The sequence below is a fragment of the Podarcis vaucheri genome, assembly GCF_965113315.1.
Source record: "Podarcis vaucheri genome assembly, chromosome: 9".
Classification (NCBI taxonomy): domain Eukaryota; kingdom Metazoa; phylum Chordata; class Lepidosauria; order Squamata; family Lacertidae; genus Podarcis; species Podarcis vaucheri.
In genome coordinates, this window is record NC_138767.1 from 76,385,988 (window position 1) to 76,402,006 (window position 16,019).

At 47.7% G+C, this 16,019-nt stretch overlaps 1 protein-coding gene across 1 annotated transcript in view; it reads left to right on the plus strand.

Moving 5' to 3' along the window:
- The first annotated feature begins 6,148 nt into the window (after window positions 1–6,148).
- Window positions 6,149–16,019, plus strand: part of LOC309540508 (synaptotagmin-5-like) — a 29,089-nt gene continuing 19,218 nt past the window's right edge. The window contains exon 1 of the mRNA XM_082237440.1: window positions 6,149–6,840. Coding sequence (XP_082093566.1) covers window positions 6,765–6,840 — 76 coding nt within the window. The 5' untranslated portion in view covers window positions 6,149–6,764. The remainder of the gene's footprint in view (window positions 6,841–16,019) is intronic.

The window sequence follows — 16,019 nt, forward strand, 5'->3', positions numbered from 1 at the left end:
AGCTCGGGCTTCCCCCGCCCCAGCCCCGCGCCTGGGGGCGAAATAATTTTTTCCCCTTTATTTCCCCCCAAAAAACTAGGTGCGCCTTATGGGATGGTGCATCCTATAGGGCGAAAAATACGATACATAATGTAATAACAAACAAAACAAAACACACCCATACACACAGTTTAAAAGGCTGTAAATTGTTTTATTAGCCCAAGGCCTGCCTGAAGAGGAAAGCTTTTGCCTGGCACCTAAAGATATGTAACGGAGGTGCTAGGCGAGCCTCCCTGGGGAGAGCGTCCCACAAGTGGGGAGCCACCACAGAAAAGGCCCGTTCTCATGTTGCCATCCTCCAGACGAGTAGGCACACAAAGGAGGACCTCAAAGGATGATCTCGGGTAGGAAAGAGGTGGTCCTTGAGGTATTGTGTTCCTGAGCTGTTTAAGGCTTTATAGGTCAAAAGCAGCACTTTCAATTGGGCCCAGAAACTAACTGGCAGCCAGTGTAGTCAGGCCAGGATTGACGTTCTCTGCATGGATGATGGGATGGTGGCAACATCTAGAAAGTCCACAGGTTCTCTTTCCCTGGCTTGCTTTGACAGCTGGGTCTTGGACAGAAATAAGTCCCCTTCTCTGCTCCAGATGCTGAACATCCTGCTTTCTTCTTCGTGAAGCTCAAGGTGCCAGAGAGGCCCAAAGGGGTCTCCCATCCAGGGAGCGATGGCCAGGGCTGCCACCTCTTGACTTGCTCTCTATTGCATTTGCATTCTGCGCTCTTAAGAAGAGAGTGGGGGGGGGGCTTTCACATGTTGTTGGACCTCAGCCAACATAGCCAGTGGCCAGTGAGGATGGGAGTTTGAGCCCAGCATCGTCTGGACCAGGGGTCAGCAAACTTTTTCAGCAGGGGGCCGGTCCACTGTCCCTCAGACCTTGTGGGGGACTGGACTATATTTGGGGGGGGGGAAATGAACGAATTCGTATGCCCCACAAATAACCCAGAGATGCATTTTAAATAAAAGCACACATTCTCCTTATGTAAAAACACCAGGCAGGCCCCGCAAATAACCCAGAAATGCATTTAAATAAAAGGACACATTCTACTCATGTAAAAACACGCTGATTCCAAGACTGTCCACGGGCCGCGTTTAGAAGGCGATTGGGCCTGATCCGGCCCCCGGGCCTTAGTTTGCCTGCCCATGGTCTGGATGGACACATGCTCCCTAGCCCTGTGCTTGGGAAATTTAGAAATTTAGGTGGTGCCCAGGGTTTCCCCTTCCTGTCCATTTTCTCTTCACACCAAACGTATGAGGTAGACTAAGCAGAGAGCTATCTCTATCCAAAATTGTTGACCTATAAATACTTCTTATGAGCTGACAACTTTAAAGTCAGTAAATAAAAACACCCAGTAAAAATACTGGGGGAAAGAGAGCACCTCAAATTACTGCATCTGATATGTCCTTTGTGATTGGTGAGCTGAAATATGTCAGAAGGCCCAGATATTTCATAGAAATCACTTGGACTTCCTTTATAGCAGGCATGTACAAAGTCCATTTTGGGGTGTAATCTGGCAGCCCCTGCGGCAGTTTATTTCCTGGGGTAAAATCCTAAAGAAAGCTCAACAACTTTGGCTGGCCCCTTGGTCGGTCCTCACGGCCCTTCATCAAATTCATCCTCACTGTACTAAAAAACAGACTAGGGCTGAGTGGTACCACGTTTTCAGTATCGTGCTATATCAGCAGTTAAACTGTGATATTCCAATACAGTGGTACCTCGGGCTAAGTACTTAATTCGTTCCGGAGGTCTGTTCTTAACCTGAAACTGTTCTTAACCTGAAGCACCACTTTAGCTAATGGGGCCTCCTGCTGCCGCTGTGCCGCCGCTGCACGATTTCTGTTCTCATCCTGAGCAAAGTTCTTAACCCGAGGTACTATTTCTGGGTTAGCGGAGTCTGTAACCTGAAGCATCTGTAACCCGAGGTACCACTGTATATCACAATGTCAAATTGGAGATCAGGCGTGGGGATGAAGGAAGGAGCAGCTGCAGAGATTGGGTGAGTGGGAAAAGGAGAAGCAGCGTAGTCGACTCCACCACAGGGGGATATGGGTGCATCAAGCTGCGTCTACTGCAGCGGAGGCTGCTTTCCTGCTGGCTGAGAAAAGCTGTTCCGCCTCAGTGCCAGGGGAAGGTAGTGCCACGGTGCCTTGAAGTGAGGGCAACCAGCTGCCCTGTGAGGGAAGGCAGCTCAGATCAGCAGTGTTATTGGCTGAGATCATTGTGTGATATTGGTGATGCGTTGAAATTGGACGCCCTGCTCTCCCTCACGAGAGGAGCGATCTATTGCTGCTTATTGGCGGGTCAAAATTGTTATTGCGGTGGGATTTCAAAACAGAGTTTGGCCAATAAAATCTGTGATAATATCATGCAAAAATGACAAAAAAAATATTAGTTGGGAAGAGGCAAAGGATGGATTCATGGTCCCCCAGGGGTCCCCGGACCCCTAATTGGGAACCACTGATATAGAGGGCCAGGGGTCACCAAACTTTTTCAACAGGGGGCCAGTCCACTGTGCCTCAGAACATGTGGTGGGCCGGACTATATTTTTTTTGGGGTGGTGGTGAACGAATTCCTATGCCCCACAAATAACTCAGAGATGCATTTTAAATAAAAGGACACATTCTACTTATGTAAAAACACACTGATTCCCAGGCCGTCCGCGGGCCGGATTTAGAAGGCGATTGGGCCTGATCCAGCCCCCGGGCCTTAGTTTGCCTACCCATGCCTTAGGCTTTATTGCCTGCTGATGTTTTGGTTGCATTTCTGTAAATAGATGAGCACAGTTACAAAAAAAAAAAGTGTCAATAAGGAAACACAGATATGAGTCCCTGCGGTGCTGTGGTTAAGAGACTTGTAGGAGGATGTGGAAGGCTTGGTTCAGAAACCCCACATGGCTGCACAGCTCTCGATGAGTGACCTCGAACCAGTGACCTTTGGCTCTTTGGGCCTGACCTACTTTGCAGGCCTTCTTCCCTGATCAATTTCAGAGCATGTTAGAAGCCCTCTTGGCTTGCAGTTCTCTACGCTTGTCACTAGATGGCAGTACTGGCGAGGAACTTAAAGGAACTCCCGCAAGGAGTGTTACTCCTTTTTGCACCCATGTTTCTTCCCTTGACTGATTGAATTAATCAAGATTGCTTGAATCAGTAAAGGTGGTGACCAGTGAAGACTGTCCTTCCTTGGAGGTTTTTAAGCAGAGGTTGGATGGCCATCTATCATGGACACTTTGGTTGAGATCCCTGCTTTGCAGGGGGTTGGACTAGATAACCTGTGGGGTCCCAATTCTGATTCTATGAATTGATCGGCTGCATTTCTAACCCACCTTTTTTCCTCCAAGGAGCTCAAGTATAGTGGTACCTCTATTTACGTGCCCCTCTTGGTATGTATCCTTCGGGATACGCATGTGGCAAACCCCGAAGTATATTTTCAAGGTTCACCGCGCATGCATGCGCAGTAGCGCTCTATTGCACTGCACGTATGCACAGAACAGGCACCTCCAGTTGCGGAAACCTTGGGATCCGACTGGAGCTCCAGAACGGATCCCGTCCGCAACCGGAGGTACCAGTGTATATAATTCTCTACCTCCTCATTTAATCCCCACAATTAATTTAATACTGTGTCTTAATGTTGTATCCTGCCCTGGGACCTTATGATGAATTAACAACAACTAAAACTACAGTAATTGTGCAGTAAATCCACTTTTAAAAAGCAGCTGGCTTTTCTTTTTGCAGTTTGGAAAGTGACAAGGAAATAAATTGAAACGTGGGATGAATGAATATCAAAAGGGAAATCGGGGTGAGTGCCGAATGAGCACCCCTTGTTGTATGACCTTCCTGAAAACAAGTCAAAACTCAAAGACCAGAGATAGTCTAACCCAGGGGTCAGCAAACCTTTTCAGCAGGGGGCCGGTCCACTCTTCCTCAGACCTTATGGGGGGGCTGTTTTTTTTTGGGGGGGATGAACAAATTCCTATGCCCCACAAATAACCCAGTGATGCATTTTAAATAAAAGCAAACATTCTGCTCATGTAAAAACACCAAGCAGGCCCCACAAATAACCCAGAGATGCATTTTAAATAAAAGGAGACATTCTACTCATGTAAAAACACGCTGATTCCCGGATTTAGAAGGCCATTGGGCCGGATGTGGCCCCCAGGCCTTAGTTTGCCTACCCCTGATCTAACCTCTGTAAGCTTTATGTGCTCAAATCTGGACGAATGCTGATATATAAATTATAGCCATTTCTAAATTTGCATCGGTCCATATACATCAGCGTATGCAAAGTTTATGCAAATTAGTGCCTCCTTTTTTCAGTAATGAGCCAGAGGTACCCTGGTGGAGAGTTTGCTATGGAAGCAAACGGGTGCATTGCAAAAAGAGGGCAGGGAGAATTGGGACCAGCATGGAACACCCCCCACCCTGCCCTTTTGCCAGCTTTTCTTTCTGCATGCAATATGCACTCAGGAAGTTGAGGGGGGGGGGTCTGTTAAAGGCACAGTCCCCAATTGTGGCCCTCCCAAGATCTCCTTCCAGTAATGCCCCATTATTGGAGATCAGGGAGAAATTTGACTCTTTCCACATTGAAAGGCAAACCTGCCTCATTTGCACCATCTCAAACAATCCACAGACTGAAGCCTAGCCATCCTTCATGATCTGCCCTTTTCTGAATTTTGCAGTGCAGTTCTCCAGCCAGGTAGTGTGTACACAGAGGTATGCACTAGGTTAAAGTGTGCAGAAAAATGAAACTATGAGTGAAAATAACATGCCGTATTTTTCGCCCTATAAGACGCACCCGACCATAAGACACACCTAGTTTTCAGAGGAGGAAAACAAGAAAAGCCAGCAAGAGCCGCAGACACGCTCCCTCGGCGTGGCTCTTTAAAGATAGAGTGGCTCTTGCTGGCTTTTCCAGGTGGTGGGAGAAGGGACTGCCAGGCTGCCCTCCATCCCTTCTCCCACCTCCCTGAAAAGCCAGAGCAAGCTGCGCAGCTATTGCTGAAGCCAGCACAGCAAGAGGGAGAGCTGCGCAGCGCGTCTTGTTGTACTGCCTTCCCAGCAAAGCAGGGCGAGGGACAGAAGGGAGCCCTTACACGGATCCCCTTCCGTCCCTCATCCTGCTTTGCTGGGAAGCCAGCAGACCAAGAGGTGCTGCACAGCTCTCCCTCTTGCTCTTCTGGCTTCTGGGATAGCTGTGCAGCCTGCATTCGCTCCATAAGACGCACACACATTTCCCCTTGCTTTTTAGGAGGAAAAAAGTGCGTCTTATGGAGTGAAAAATACGGTACCCCAAAATGCATTATATTTGGCAGGAGGGGGGTGCTTTGCAAAAATATGTGCTTTAGGCAAAATTGCTTCCAAAAAAATGTGCCTTTTAGGTGAAATGTGCACTAAGATGCTGGTGCATTTTCACGAGGACTTTAAAACACATATAAGAGCATAGGGAAAGCCGGCCAGATCAGTCCAGTGGCTCACCTAGTCCTGGATGCTGTTCTCACAGTGGCCAACCAGATGTCCCAAAGGGAAACCAGCAAGCAGGACATGAGCAACACTTTCCCTCCTGTGGTTTCCAGCAGTGGTACCTCGGGTTACAGACGCTTCAGGTTACAGACTCCGCTAACCCGGAAATAGTATCTCGGGTTAAGAACTTTGCTTCAGGATGAGAACAGAAATCGTGCGGTGGCGGCAGGAGGCCCCATTAGCTAAAGTGGTGCTTCAGGTTAAGAACGGACCTCCACTACGAATTAAGTTCTTAACCCGAGGTATCACTGTACAGTGGTACCTCGGGTTACATACGCTTCAGGTTACAGACTCTGCTAACCCAGAAATAGTGCTTCAGGTTAAGAACTTTGCTTCAGGATGAGACCAGAGGTATCACTGTACAGTAGTACCTCGGGTTACATACGCTTCAGGTTACAGACTCTGCTAACCCAGAAATAGTGCTTCAGGTTAAGAACTTTGCTTCAGGATGAGACCAGAAATCGTGCTATGGGTGCACGGCGGCGGCAGGAGGCCCCATTAGCTAAAGTGGTGCTTCAGGTTAAGAACAGTTTAAGAACCTGCTTCAGGTTAAGAACAGATCTCCAGAACGAATTAAGTTCTTAACCCGAGGTGCCACTGTATTTAGAAGCACTGCAACCTCCAACTGCAGAGGCAGAGCAGAGCTGATTGAGCCGGGTAGCTGCACAAATGTGGAGAAACTGAATTGAAGATTGGAAAACTGAGAAGCCAAGTGGACAGGCCTGTCTGCCCCTGGCCACTGCCCTCTTGCATTCCCCTCGCGCTGGGCGTGCCCCTCCACCCTGCTGCTTGGCTGCCCCTCCTGCCGTCCTGCCTCTCAAACACCACATTCCCTGGCAGCAAACACTTAAGAATGGGCTTTGACTCCACCGCTGTTCTGGCATCCTCCCTCCCACCCTCTGCTTTGGGAGCCCGCCCTTTCCCTGGATTAGAAGGGGAGTAAACACTCCAGAATATTTTTTTTTCCACCTGTTTGCTCAGCTCTGTGGGCTTAGAGAGCTTTATTCGCTTCTGTTTATCAGCCCTGCCAATGCCACCCCACTCTCCAGCGCTGCCAGCGACAGGCACCTGCTGTCTGCAAACCTTACTGCCAGTTCTAAGGGGCTCCCAGTTGGGGACCTAGCACTTCTTTCTTTTTCCTCCTCCTCCTCCTCAACCTCTCCACAGTGACACTTTGGGCACCTTCCGTTGTTTCCTGCCAGGCGCCTCCATGCCAGGACTTCCAGGGCTGCTCCAGGACTCCTCCATCCTCCCAGCTCACTTTGGGAGCAAGGCTGTGCAGGCAGGTAAGTGGGAACTAACGGGCCTGGTTTGGGGGGCATCTTGGGGGGCGGATGGGGGAGAGCAAGGGCAGCGACCCTTATTGGGGCACAAGGTTCTTTTCAAATGAAGTGCAAAGGCCTTGGGCCATTTTCCACTCTTGGGTTCTGTTTTCCACTTCACTTTGCAAGAAATAAGAATTTGAGTTACGTGAAAAGTGCACCAGGATTTTACAGTGGTACCTCGGGTTAAGAACTTATTTTGTTCCTGAGGTCCGTTCTTAACCTGAAACTGTTCTTAACCTGAAGCACCACTTTAACTAGTGGGGCCTCCTGCTGCCGCAGCGCTGCCAGAGCACGATTTCTGTTGTCATCCTGAAGCAAAGTTCTTAACCCGAGGTACTATTTCTGGGTTAGCGGAGTCTGTAACCTGAAGCGTCTGTAACCTGAAGTGTATGTAACCCGAGGTACCACTGTAGTTGGTTGGAGAACTGCCTTGCAACCAAGGAAGCAAAAATTCAGAGACCCTGAAACAGTGGCGCCAGCCTGCTTGTAGCTTGTGCTTGGCTCACTGAGAGGCGCCTGATACTGACTCAGACCAGTGCTGTCTACTCTAGCTGGCAGCAACAACTCTCCAGGGTTTGAGGCAGGGGACTGACTTCCCAGCCCCACCTGGAGATTCTGCTCCTGGGGACTGAGCTTCCTGCATGCAGACCAGGTGCAAAGGTGGGCAGCGGAGGAGGGATGCTGAGGAGTGGCTGCAGGAGGCCAGTCCATTTCCTCTCTGAGCCTCTTTTGTTTGCTTGTGGGGAGAGCAGGGCCCTTCTCCCAGCAGAACAGCAAGGAGCTTTGTTCAGAGGGATGGGAAGGAGGGGGCCGCAGAGGGGTTGCAGCCCAGAGGCTGCTGCTGGCTGCAGGATCCCAGGCAAGTTGGCAGGCAGCAGGAGCACCCTACAGTTATTTATTAATTTGAGGGGGGGTCCCCAGGTTTTTGTTTATTATTTACTCGTGATATACTTACTTATGAGAAAACACAACAAAATATAATACCAGATGCTAACTAAAACAAAAACAGAGGCATATCTGCAGCCCAACATATAGGAGCAGAATTTCAAACCCAAACCAAATGTAATAAATTAATATCACAAACTTACAAGTGACACAAATTTGTTTCAGTTCTCCCATCCCTTCTTACTCCTGTACACTCACCATACATTTCAAGCACATTTCCTCCCCTCCAAAAAAAGAGCTGTAGTTCACCCACACAGAGAACTATAATTCCCAGCATCCTTAACAAACTGCAGTTTTCAGAATTATCGGTGGAGGAAGGAAATGTGTATCAGTTGTGTTTGTGTGGTCTGTAGGGGGTTAGAGAATGTTGAGGTCACAAGGGCCCAACATTAGAGCACGGATAGGGGATCTCTGGGACTGATGGATTTATTCCAGACCGCCCACACATGATTTCCGCTTTAGCAGTTGTTTTGTGATCCTGATGGAATCATGAAACTGTAAAGTTGGAAGAGACTCCAGGGGTCATCTAGTCTAACCCCCTGCAATGCAGGAATTTCAGTTAAAGAATTCCTGACAGACGGCCTCCAAACTCTGCTTGAAAACCTCCAAAGAAGAAGAGCGCACTATTCAAAATGGGATCATGCTGAACTGCCTCAAAACCATCCTGAGCACAATCACAAAAGCACAATAAAAACGTATTCTGGGGTCCCCATTGTGTATCATTCATAGACACAGACAGACAGATTTTGTTGTCTTTTTTCGTAAAACACTTAGGGACAGATCTAGAATTCAGCTGCATATAAATGCAGGAATAAAAAAGTCACTGTTCTTCCTAGCCCTGAGAGCTAAATAGCACATCCCAGGTTCAGAGGCAATTTACTGCAGGGTACCCTTGGCCAGGGGACGCGGGTGGCGCTGTGGGTTAAACCACAGAGCCTAGGACTTGTGACGACGGGGTGAGCTCCCGTTGCTCGGTCCCTGCTCCTGCCAACCTAGCAGTTCGAAAGCACGTCAAAGTGCAAGTAGATAAATAGGTACCGCTCCGGCGGGAAGGTAAACGGCGTTTCCATGTGCTGCTCTGGTTCGCCAGGAGCGGCTTGGTCATGCTGGCCACATGACCCAGAAGCTGTACGCCGGCTCCCTCGGCCAATAAAGCGAGATGAGCGCCGCAACCCCAGAGTCGGTCACGACTGGACCTAATGGTCAGGGGTCCCTTTACCTTACCCTTGGCCAGGTCAGGAGAGGCTTGCTGGTTTCCTGGACTGCATGTGGGCCTCCCGTAACGATCTTCCTGGCCACCGTGGGGAAATTTCCTCTCCTCCTCCTTTCTCATCTTCCCCATAGAATTACACACGACCACTCATCCAATTTTAAAACATACTAGAGACCCTGCTTAGCTTAGAAAATGGGCTAGCAATTTTATTGCTGCACCACTAGGTAAACAACCTTACCTGATAGCTGAAGTGGAAATCAAAGGCCATTGTTAGTGGGAAGGGAAAGGGGCCCCACTCTGAATTATGCAGGCTGGGTGCAGAGGCCAGGGAACCCCAGAGAGCAGTCCCTGCCATTTCTTCCCTTGGACCAGCAGTGCCTCCGATTTGCCTAGAGGTGCTGTAGAGGAAGCACAGGTGGGGCTGCTGAGGAGTCAGTTCCAGCCTCCAAGGAGTGGCAGTGAGTGATTCACACCTTGGAGGCTGGATCTGCCACCCCTGTTGCCTGAGGCAGTCACCTCACATTGCCTCATGGGCGGGCTGGCCCTGTCTGCTTATTTCACAGGATTAATAGCTGTACTTCAGGGACATGTGTGGCGCTGTGAGTTAAACCACAGAGCCTAGGACTTGCCGATCAGAAGGTCGGCGTTTCGAATCCCCGTGACGGGGTGAGCTCCCATTGTTCGGTCCCTGCTCCTGCCAACCTAGCAATTCGAAAGCACGTCAAAGTGCAAGTAGATAAATAGGTACCGCTCCGGCAGGAAGGTAAACGGCGTTTCCGTGCGCTGCTCTGGTTCACCAGAAGCAGCTTAGCCATGCTGGCCACATGACCCGGAAGCTGTACGCCGGCTCCCTCAGCCAGTAAAGCGAGATGAGCGCCGCAACCCCAGAGTTGGTCACGACTGGACCTAATGTTCAGGGGCCCAATGTGGGTTTGGGCACATTGAAGATCCTGTGGAACTAGTGCTCTTCCTCTCCGGTCTCCCCCTCCACCTCCATTAGGGATGGATGAAAAGGTCCTTGGGGTCACCATGACATGTCCCACATCATGCTCCCCTAGAGCAGCCCAAGGGAGGGGCGGGACGTAGAGGGAAAGCTGGCCCAGGGTTATCTCAGGTCAGCCCTCCAGACCCAGTCAAGGACGTTGCCACCGCGGCAGCTTGGAAACTGCAAGTGAAATATCTTTTTTATTGGAGCATTTTCTCTTGGCCTCTGAGCACACGGGAACAATCATTGACAATCTTAATCTGTATGGTTGTAGATTTTCAGATAAGCTAAAAATAGATGGGCTCTGCTTCGGACCCTTGTCCACTGCCCAGGCGCTACTATTTCCCTGTTGAACAATGATTACAAATTGTTTGCAAAAATATTAGCAGATTGAAAAAAATGTTAAATGGGTATATATATCAAGATCAGGCAGGGTTTCTTCCAGGTAGACAAATGAAGGAGAATATAAGGAATATAGTGAATATAATAGAATACCTGGAGGTCAAAAATGAAAAGGAAGCAGCAATGATGTTTATAGATGCTGGAAAAGCCTTTGACAACGTCTCTTGGAAATTCATGACAAAGCTGCTTGAAGAAATTAAATGTGGCCCTAAATTTCTATAGGGAATACCAGCAATTTACTTGGAACAAAATGCAAAATTAATTATAAATCAAGTGATAACGGATGAATGTCAGATACAAAAAGGAACTAGACAAGGATGCCCACTATCACCATTGTTGTTCTCATATATATATATATATATATATATGCTTTCGTAGATTTTCACGGGTACAGAAATGCAGGTTTTGGTGTCTTCGGGTGTCTTCCCGTGTAAGAGTCGGGGTGTCTGGGCGACGTTTCGACGAGGTCTCACTCGTCATCTTCAGGCTGGTGCTTTCGGCTTCTTGTTACTGGAACAGAGCAGAATCTGGTGTTTGAGTTCCTATAAATACTGTTGAGGGGTGTGGTGTATAGCCTCCAACGTTCTGGGCAGAGAGGAAGTTCCTAGATTAGTGTGCCTTTTCTTCTTTTGTTCATTAATTACTTGAGGGATATCTTGAGTGATTTCATGAGTGATATTCTGAATACCACTGGGTGGGTCATTAAGTGTAGATTAGTTGCTAAAGCTTTCGTGTCTTGACCTCTTGAGCTTGTGAAGAGTTTTTCTGAGAAGATGGCTGTGCTGCATTTAGTTGTGCTCTGGCTTGGCTTCGTGTATAGGGGCGAGCTGTAATTTTGTGCCTTGTGCCAGCCAGATCTGTGTAGGGATTGCAGGGGGGTGCAGCATCCGGAGGTGCCACTATAGTTTGGCTACTGGATGGAGTCTGTAATATGTCTGTGGAGAGGGTCTGGGTTTGGGTCTGGTGTGGTTGATTGGTGACGGCGTTCTGTGTGCCTCTGGTTCTGGTGTCGGTTTTTGTGGGGAGGGCTAATTTCCAGATGTCAGGCAGGCGGGACGTGTCGTCACGCTTGTTCATGTTGTGAGGGTGTTTCTCTATCTCGATGGCTTCCATGATTATTCTCTTGTGGTGATGTTCCATGTTAAAGAGCAATTTGGAATCTGCAAAATTAATTTCGTGTCCTGTTTCTTTCATGTGTTGGAAAAGAGAGGAAGTTTTTTCTTCTTTTTTGACGGCATTCTTGTGTTCTGCGATACGTGCATTTATTCGTCTGTTTGTTTGTCCAATGTACGTGGCTGGGCAGACTTTGCAGGGTATTTCATAGACCCCTTGGTTTTCGAGCTGGATTTTGTCTTTTGGGTTTCTGAGGATATTGGCTATTTTTTGGTTGGTGCAGAAGGCTGTTTTGATATTGTGTTTATGGAGGATTTTGCTAATTTTGTCTGTAGTGCCCTTGATATAAGGAAGGAGGGCCATGCCATTGTTTTCTTCTGTGTCTTGGTTTTTGGGGGGTGTTTCTTTTTGGATTAGCTTCGTAACCTTGTTTTTCTGGTATCCATTGGCGATTAACACATTTGAGAGATTCTGTAACTCAGTTGTCAAGTGGTCTTTGTCAGCCAGGCGTTTGGTTCTGGAGATGAGAGTCTTGGCTACGGAGTTTATTTGTGCAGGGTGGTGGTGTGATTGTGCATGTAAGTAGCGGTTGGTGTGTGTTTTTTTCCGGTAGATAGTGTGTCCTAGGGAGCCATCAGGTTTTTTGTAGATTAGGACGTCAAGAAAGGGGAGTTGGTTGTTGTCTTCTATTTCCATAGTGAATTGTATTTTGGGGTGTAGGCTGTTGAGATGTGTGAGGAAGCTATCTAGTTTTTCTTTCCCGTGTGGCCAAATTACAAAGGTGTCGTCAACATATCTGAGCCAAAGTTTGGGTTTGTGTTCTGACTTGTCTAAAGCATTGGTTTCAAAGTGTTCCATGTACAAATTTGCGATGACCGGTGAGAGGGGTGATCCCATAGGTGCTCCTTCTATCTGTTTGTATCTTTGTCCATTGTGGATGAAGTACGTGTTGGTTAGGCAGTGGTTGGTCAGGTCCAGAATGTATTTGGGGGGATTGTATTTGTTTTGAATGGCTGTCAAGGCTTCATTAATGGGCACTTGAGTGAAGAGAGATACAACATCGAAGCTCACAAGTAGGTCATCGGGATGTAGGTATTGCTTCTTTATTGTTTCTATGAACTGGAAGGAGTTAGTAACGTGTGAAGCGATGGATTCTGCATAGGGCTGAAGTTGCTTGGCGAGAAATTTAGCGAGATTTTGTAGAGGTGAGCCTATGGAGCTGACTATTGGTCTGAGTGGTGTTCCTTCTTTGTGTATCTTGGGGAGACCGTAGAGTTTGGGGCATCTGGATGATTTTTCTCTGGGGATGATTCTTAGCTGGATTTCTTCACTGATAGGAGAGGCTTTTATTTTGGATTTGGTGGTTTTTTCCAGATAGGTGGTGGGATCTGTTTTTATAGGTTGGTAGGTAGGGTCTTGGAGTAGATTTGATAGTTTTGCTTGGTAGTCCGATGTGTTCATCACAACAGTGGCGTTGCCTTTGTCTGCTGGGAGAATGATTATGTTGTTGTCTTTTCTCAGGTTGGAGAGTGCTTTCTGTTCTTCTTTGTGTAAATTGCTTCTGGGTGGTTTGCTGGAGGTTTGCTGGAGCAGAGGATGTTGGTGACTTCAAGTCTGATTTTATTGGCTTCATCTGGGTCGATTTTGGTCAGGCTAGCTTCGACTCCGCATATGATGTTTTCCGTGGGGATGCGTCTCGGGGCGACTGCAAAGTTGAAACCTTTGGAGAGTACTTTGGTTTCAGTTGGGGTGAGGATCCTGTCTGATATGTTATGTACTGTTTGTTTCATGGGTTGTTGTGCCCAGACACCCCGACTCTTACACGGGAAGACACCCGAAGACACCAAAACCTGCATATATATATATATATATATGCTTTCGTAGATTTTCACGGGTACAGGAATGCAGGTTTTGGTGTCTTCGGGTGTCTTCCCGTGTAAGAGTCGGGGTGTCTGGGCGACGTTTCGACGAGGTCTCACTCGTCATCTTCAGGCTGGTGTTTTCGGCTTCTTGTTACTGGAACAGAGCAGAATCTGGTGTTTGAGTTCCTATAAATACTGTTGAGGGGTGTGGTGTATAGCCTCCAACGTTCTGGGCAGAGAGGAAGTTCCTAGATTAGTGTGCCTTTTCTTCTTTTGTTCCTTAATTACTTGAGGGATATCTTGAGTGATTTCATGAGTGATATTCTGAATACCACTGGGTGGGTCATTAAGTGTAGATTAGTTGCTAAAGCTTTCGTGTCTTGACCTCTTGAGCTTGTGAAGAGTTTTTCTGAGAAGATGGCTGTGCTGCATTTAGTTGTGCTCTGGCTTGGCTTCGTGTATAGGGGCGAGCTGTGGTTTTGTGCCTTGTGCCAGCCAGATCTGTGTAGGGATTGCAGGGGGGTGCAGCATCCGGAGGTGCCACTATAGTTTGGCTACTGGATGGAGTCTGTAATATGTCTGTGGAGAGGGTCTGGGTTTGGGTCTGGTGTGGTTGATTGGTGACGGCGTTCTGTGTGCCTCTGGTTCTGGTGTCGGTTTTTGTGGGGAGGGCTAATTTCCAGATGTCTGGCAGGCGGGACGTGTCGTCACGCTTGTTCATGTTGTGAGGGTGTTTCTCTATCTCGATGGCTTCCATGATTATTCTCTTGTGGTGATGTTCCATGTTAAAGAGCAATTTGGAATCTGCAAAATTAATTTCGTGTCCTGTTTCTTTCATGTGTTGGAAAAGAGAGGAAGTTTTTTCTTCTTTTTTGACGGCATTCTTGTGTTCTGCGATACGTGCATTTATTCGTCTGTTTGTTTGTCCAATGTACGTGGCTGGGCAGACTTTGCAGGGTATTTCATAGACCCCTTGGTTTTCCAGCTGGATTTTGTCTTTTGGGTTTCTGAGGATATTGGCTATTTTTTGGTTGGTGCAGAAGGCTGTTTTGATATTGTGTTTATGGAGGATTTTGCTAATTTTGTCTGTAGTGCCCTTGATATAAGGAAGGAGGGCCATGCCATTGTTTTCTTCTGTGTCTTGGTTTTTGGGGGGTGTTTCTTTTTGGATTAGCTTCGTAACCCTGTTTTTCTGGTATCCATTGGCGATTAACACATTTGAGAGATTCTGTAACTCAGTTGTCAAGTATATATATATATATATATATATATGCTTTCGTAGATTTTCACGGGTACAGGAATGCAGGTTTTGGTGTCTTCGGGTGTCTTCCCGTGTAAGAGTCGGGGTGTCTGTGCGACGTTTCGACGAGGTCTCACTCGTCATCTTCAGGCTGGTGCTTTCGGCTTCTTGTTACTGGAACAGAGCAGAATCTGGTGTTTGAGTTCCTATAAATACTGTTGAGGGGTGTGGTGTATAGCCTCCAACGTTCTGGGCAGAGAGGAAGTTCCTAGATTAGTGTGCCTTTTCTTCTTTTGTTCCTTAATTACTTGAGGGATATCTTGAGTGATTTCATGAGTGATATTCTGAATACCACTGGGTGGGTCATTAAGTGTAGATTAGTTGCTAAAGCTTTTGTGTCTTGACCTCTTGAGCTTGTGAAGAGTTTTTCTGAGAAGATGGCTGTGCTGCATTTAGTTGTGCTCTGGCTTGGCTTCGTGTATAGGGGCGAGCTGTGGTTGTGTGCCTTGTGCCAGCCAGATCTGTGTAGGGATTGCAGGGGGGTGCAGCATCCGGAGGTGCCACTATAGTTTGGCTACTGGATGGAGTCTGTAATATGTCTGTGGAGAGGGTCTGGGTTTGGGTCTGGTGTGGTTGATTGGTGACGGCGTTCTGTGAAATTAGCCCTCCCCACAAAAACCGACACCAGAACCAGAGGCACACAGAACGCCGTCACCAATCAACCACACCAGACCCAAACCCAGACCCTCTCCACAGACATATTACAGACTCCATCCAGTAGCCAAACTATAGTGGCACCTCCGGATGCTGCACCCCCCTGCAATCCCTACACAGATCTGGCTGGCACAAGGCACAAAACCACAGCTCGCCCCTATACACGAAGCCAAGCCAGAGCACAACTAAATGCAGCACAGCCATCTTCTCAGAAAAACTCTTCACAAGCTCAAGAGGTCAAGACACAAAAGCTTTAGCAACTAATCTACACTTAATGACCCACCCAGTGGTATTCAGAATATCACTCATGAAATCACTCAAGATATCCCTCAAGTAATTAAGGAACAAAAGAAGAAAAGGCACACTAATCTAGGAACTTCCTCTCTGCCCAGAACGTTGGAGGCTATACACCACACACCTCAACAGTATTTATAGGAACTCAAACACCAGATTCTGCTCTGTTCCAGTAACAAGAAGCCGAAAGCACCAGCCTGAAGATGACGAGTGAGACCTCGTCGAAACGTCGCACAGACACCCCGACTCTTACACGGGAAGACACCCGAAGACACCAAAACCTGCATTCCTGTACCCGTGAAAATCTACGAAAGCATATATATATATATATATATATATATATATATATATATATATATTGTCAGGGAACTG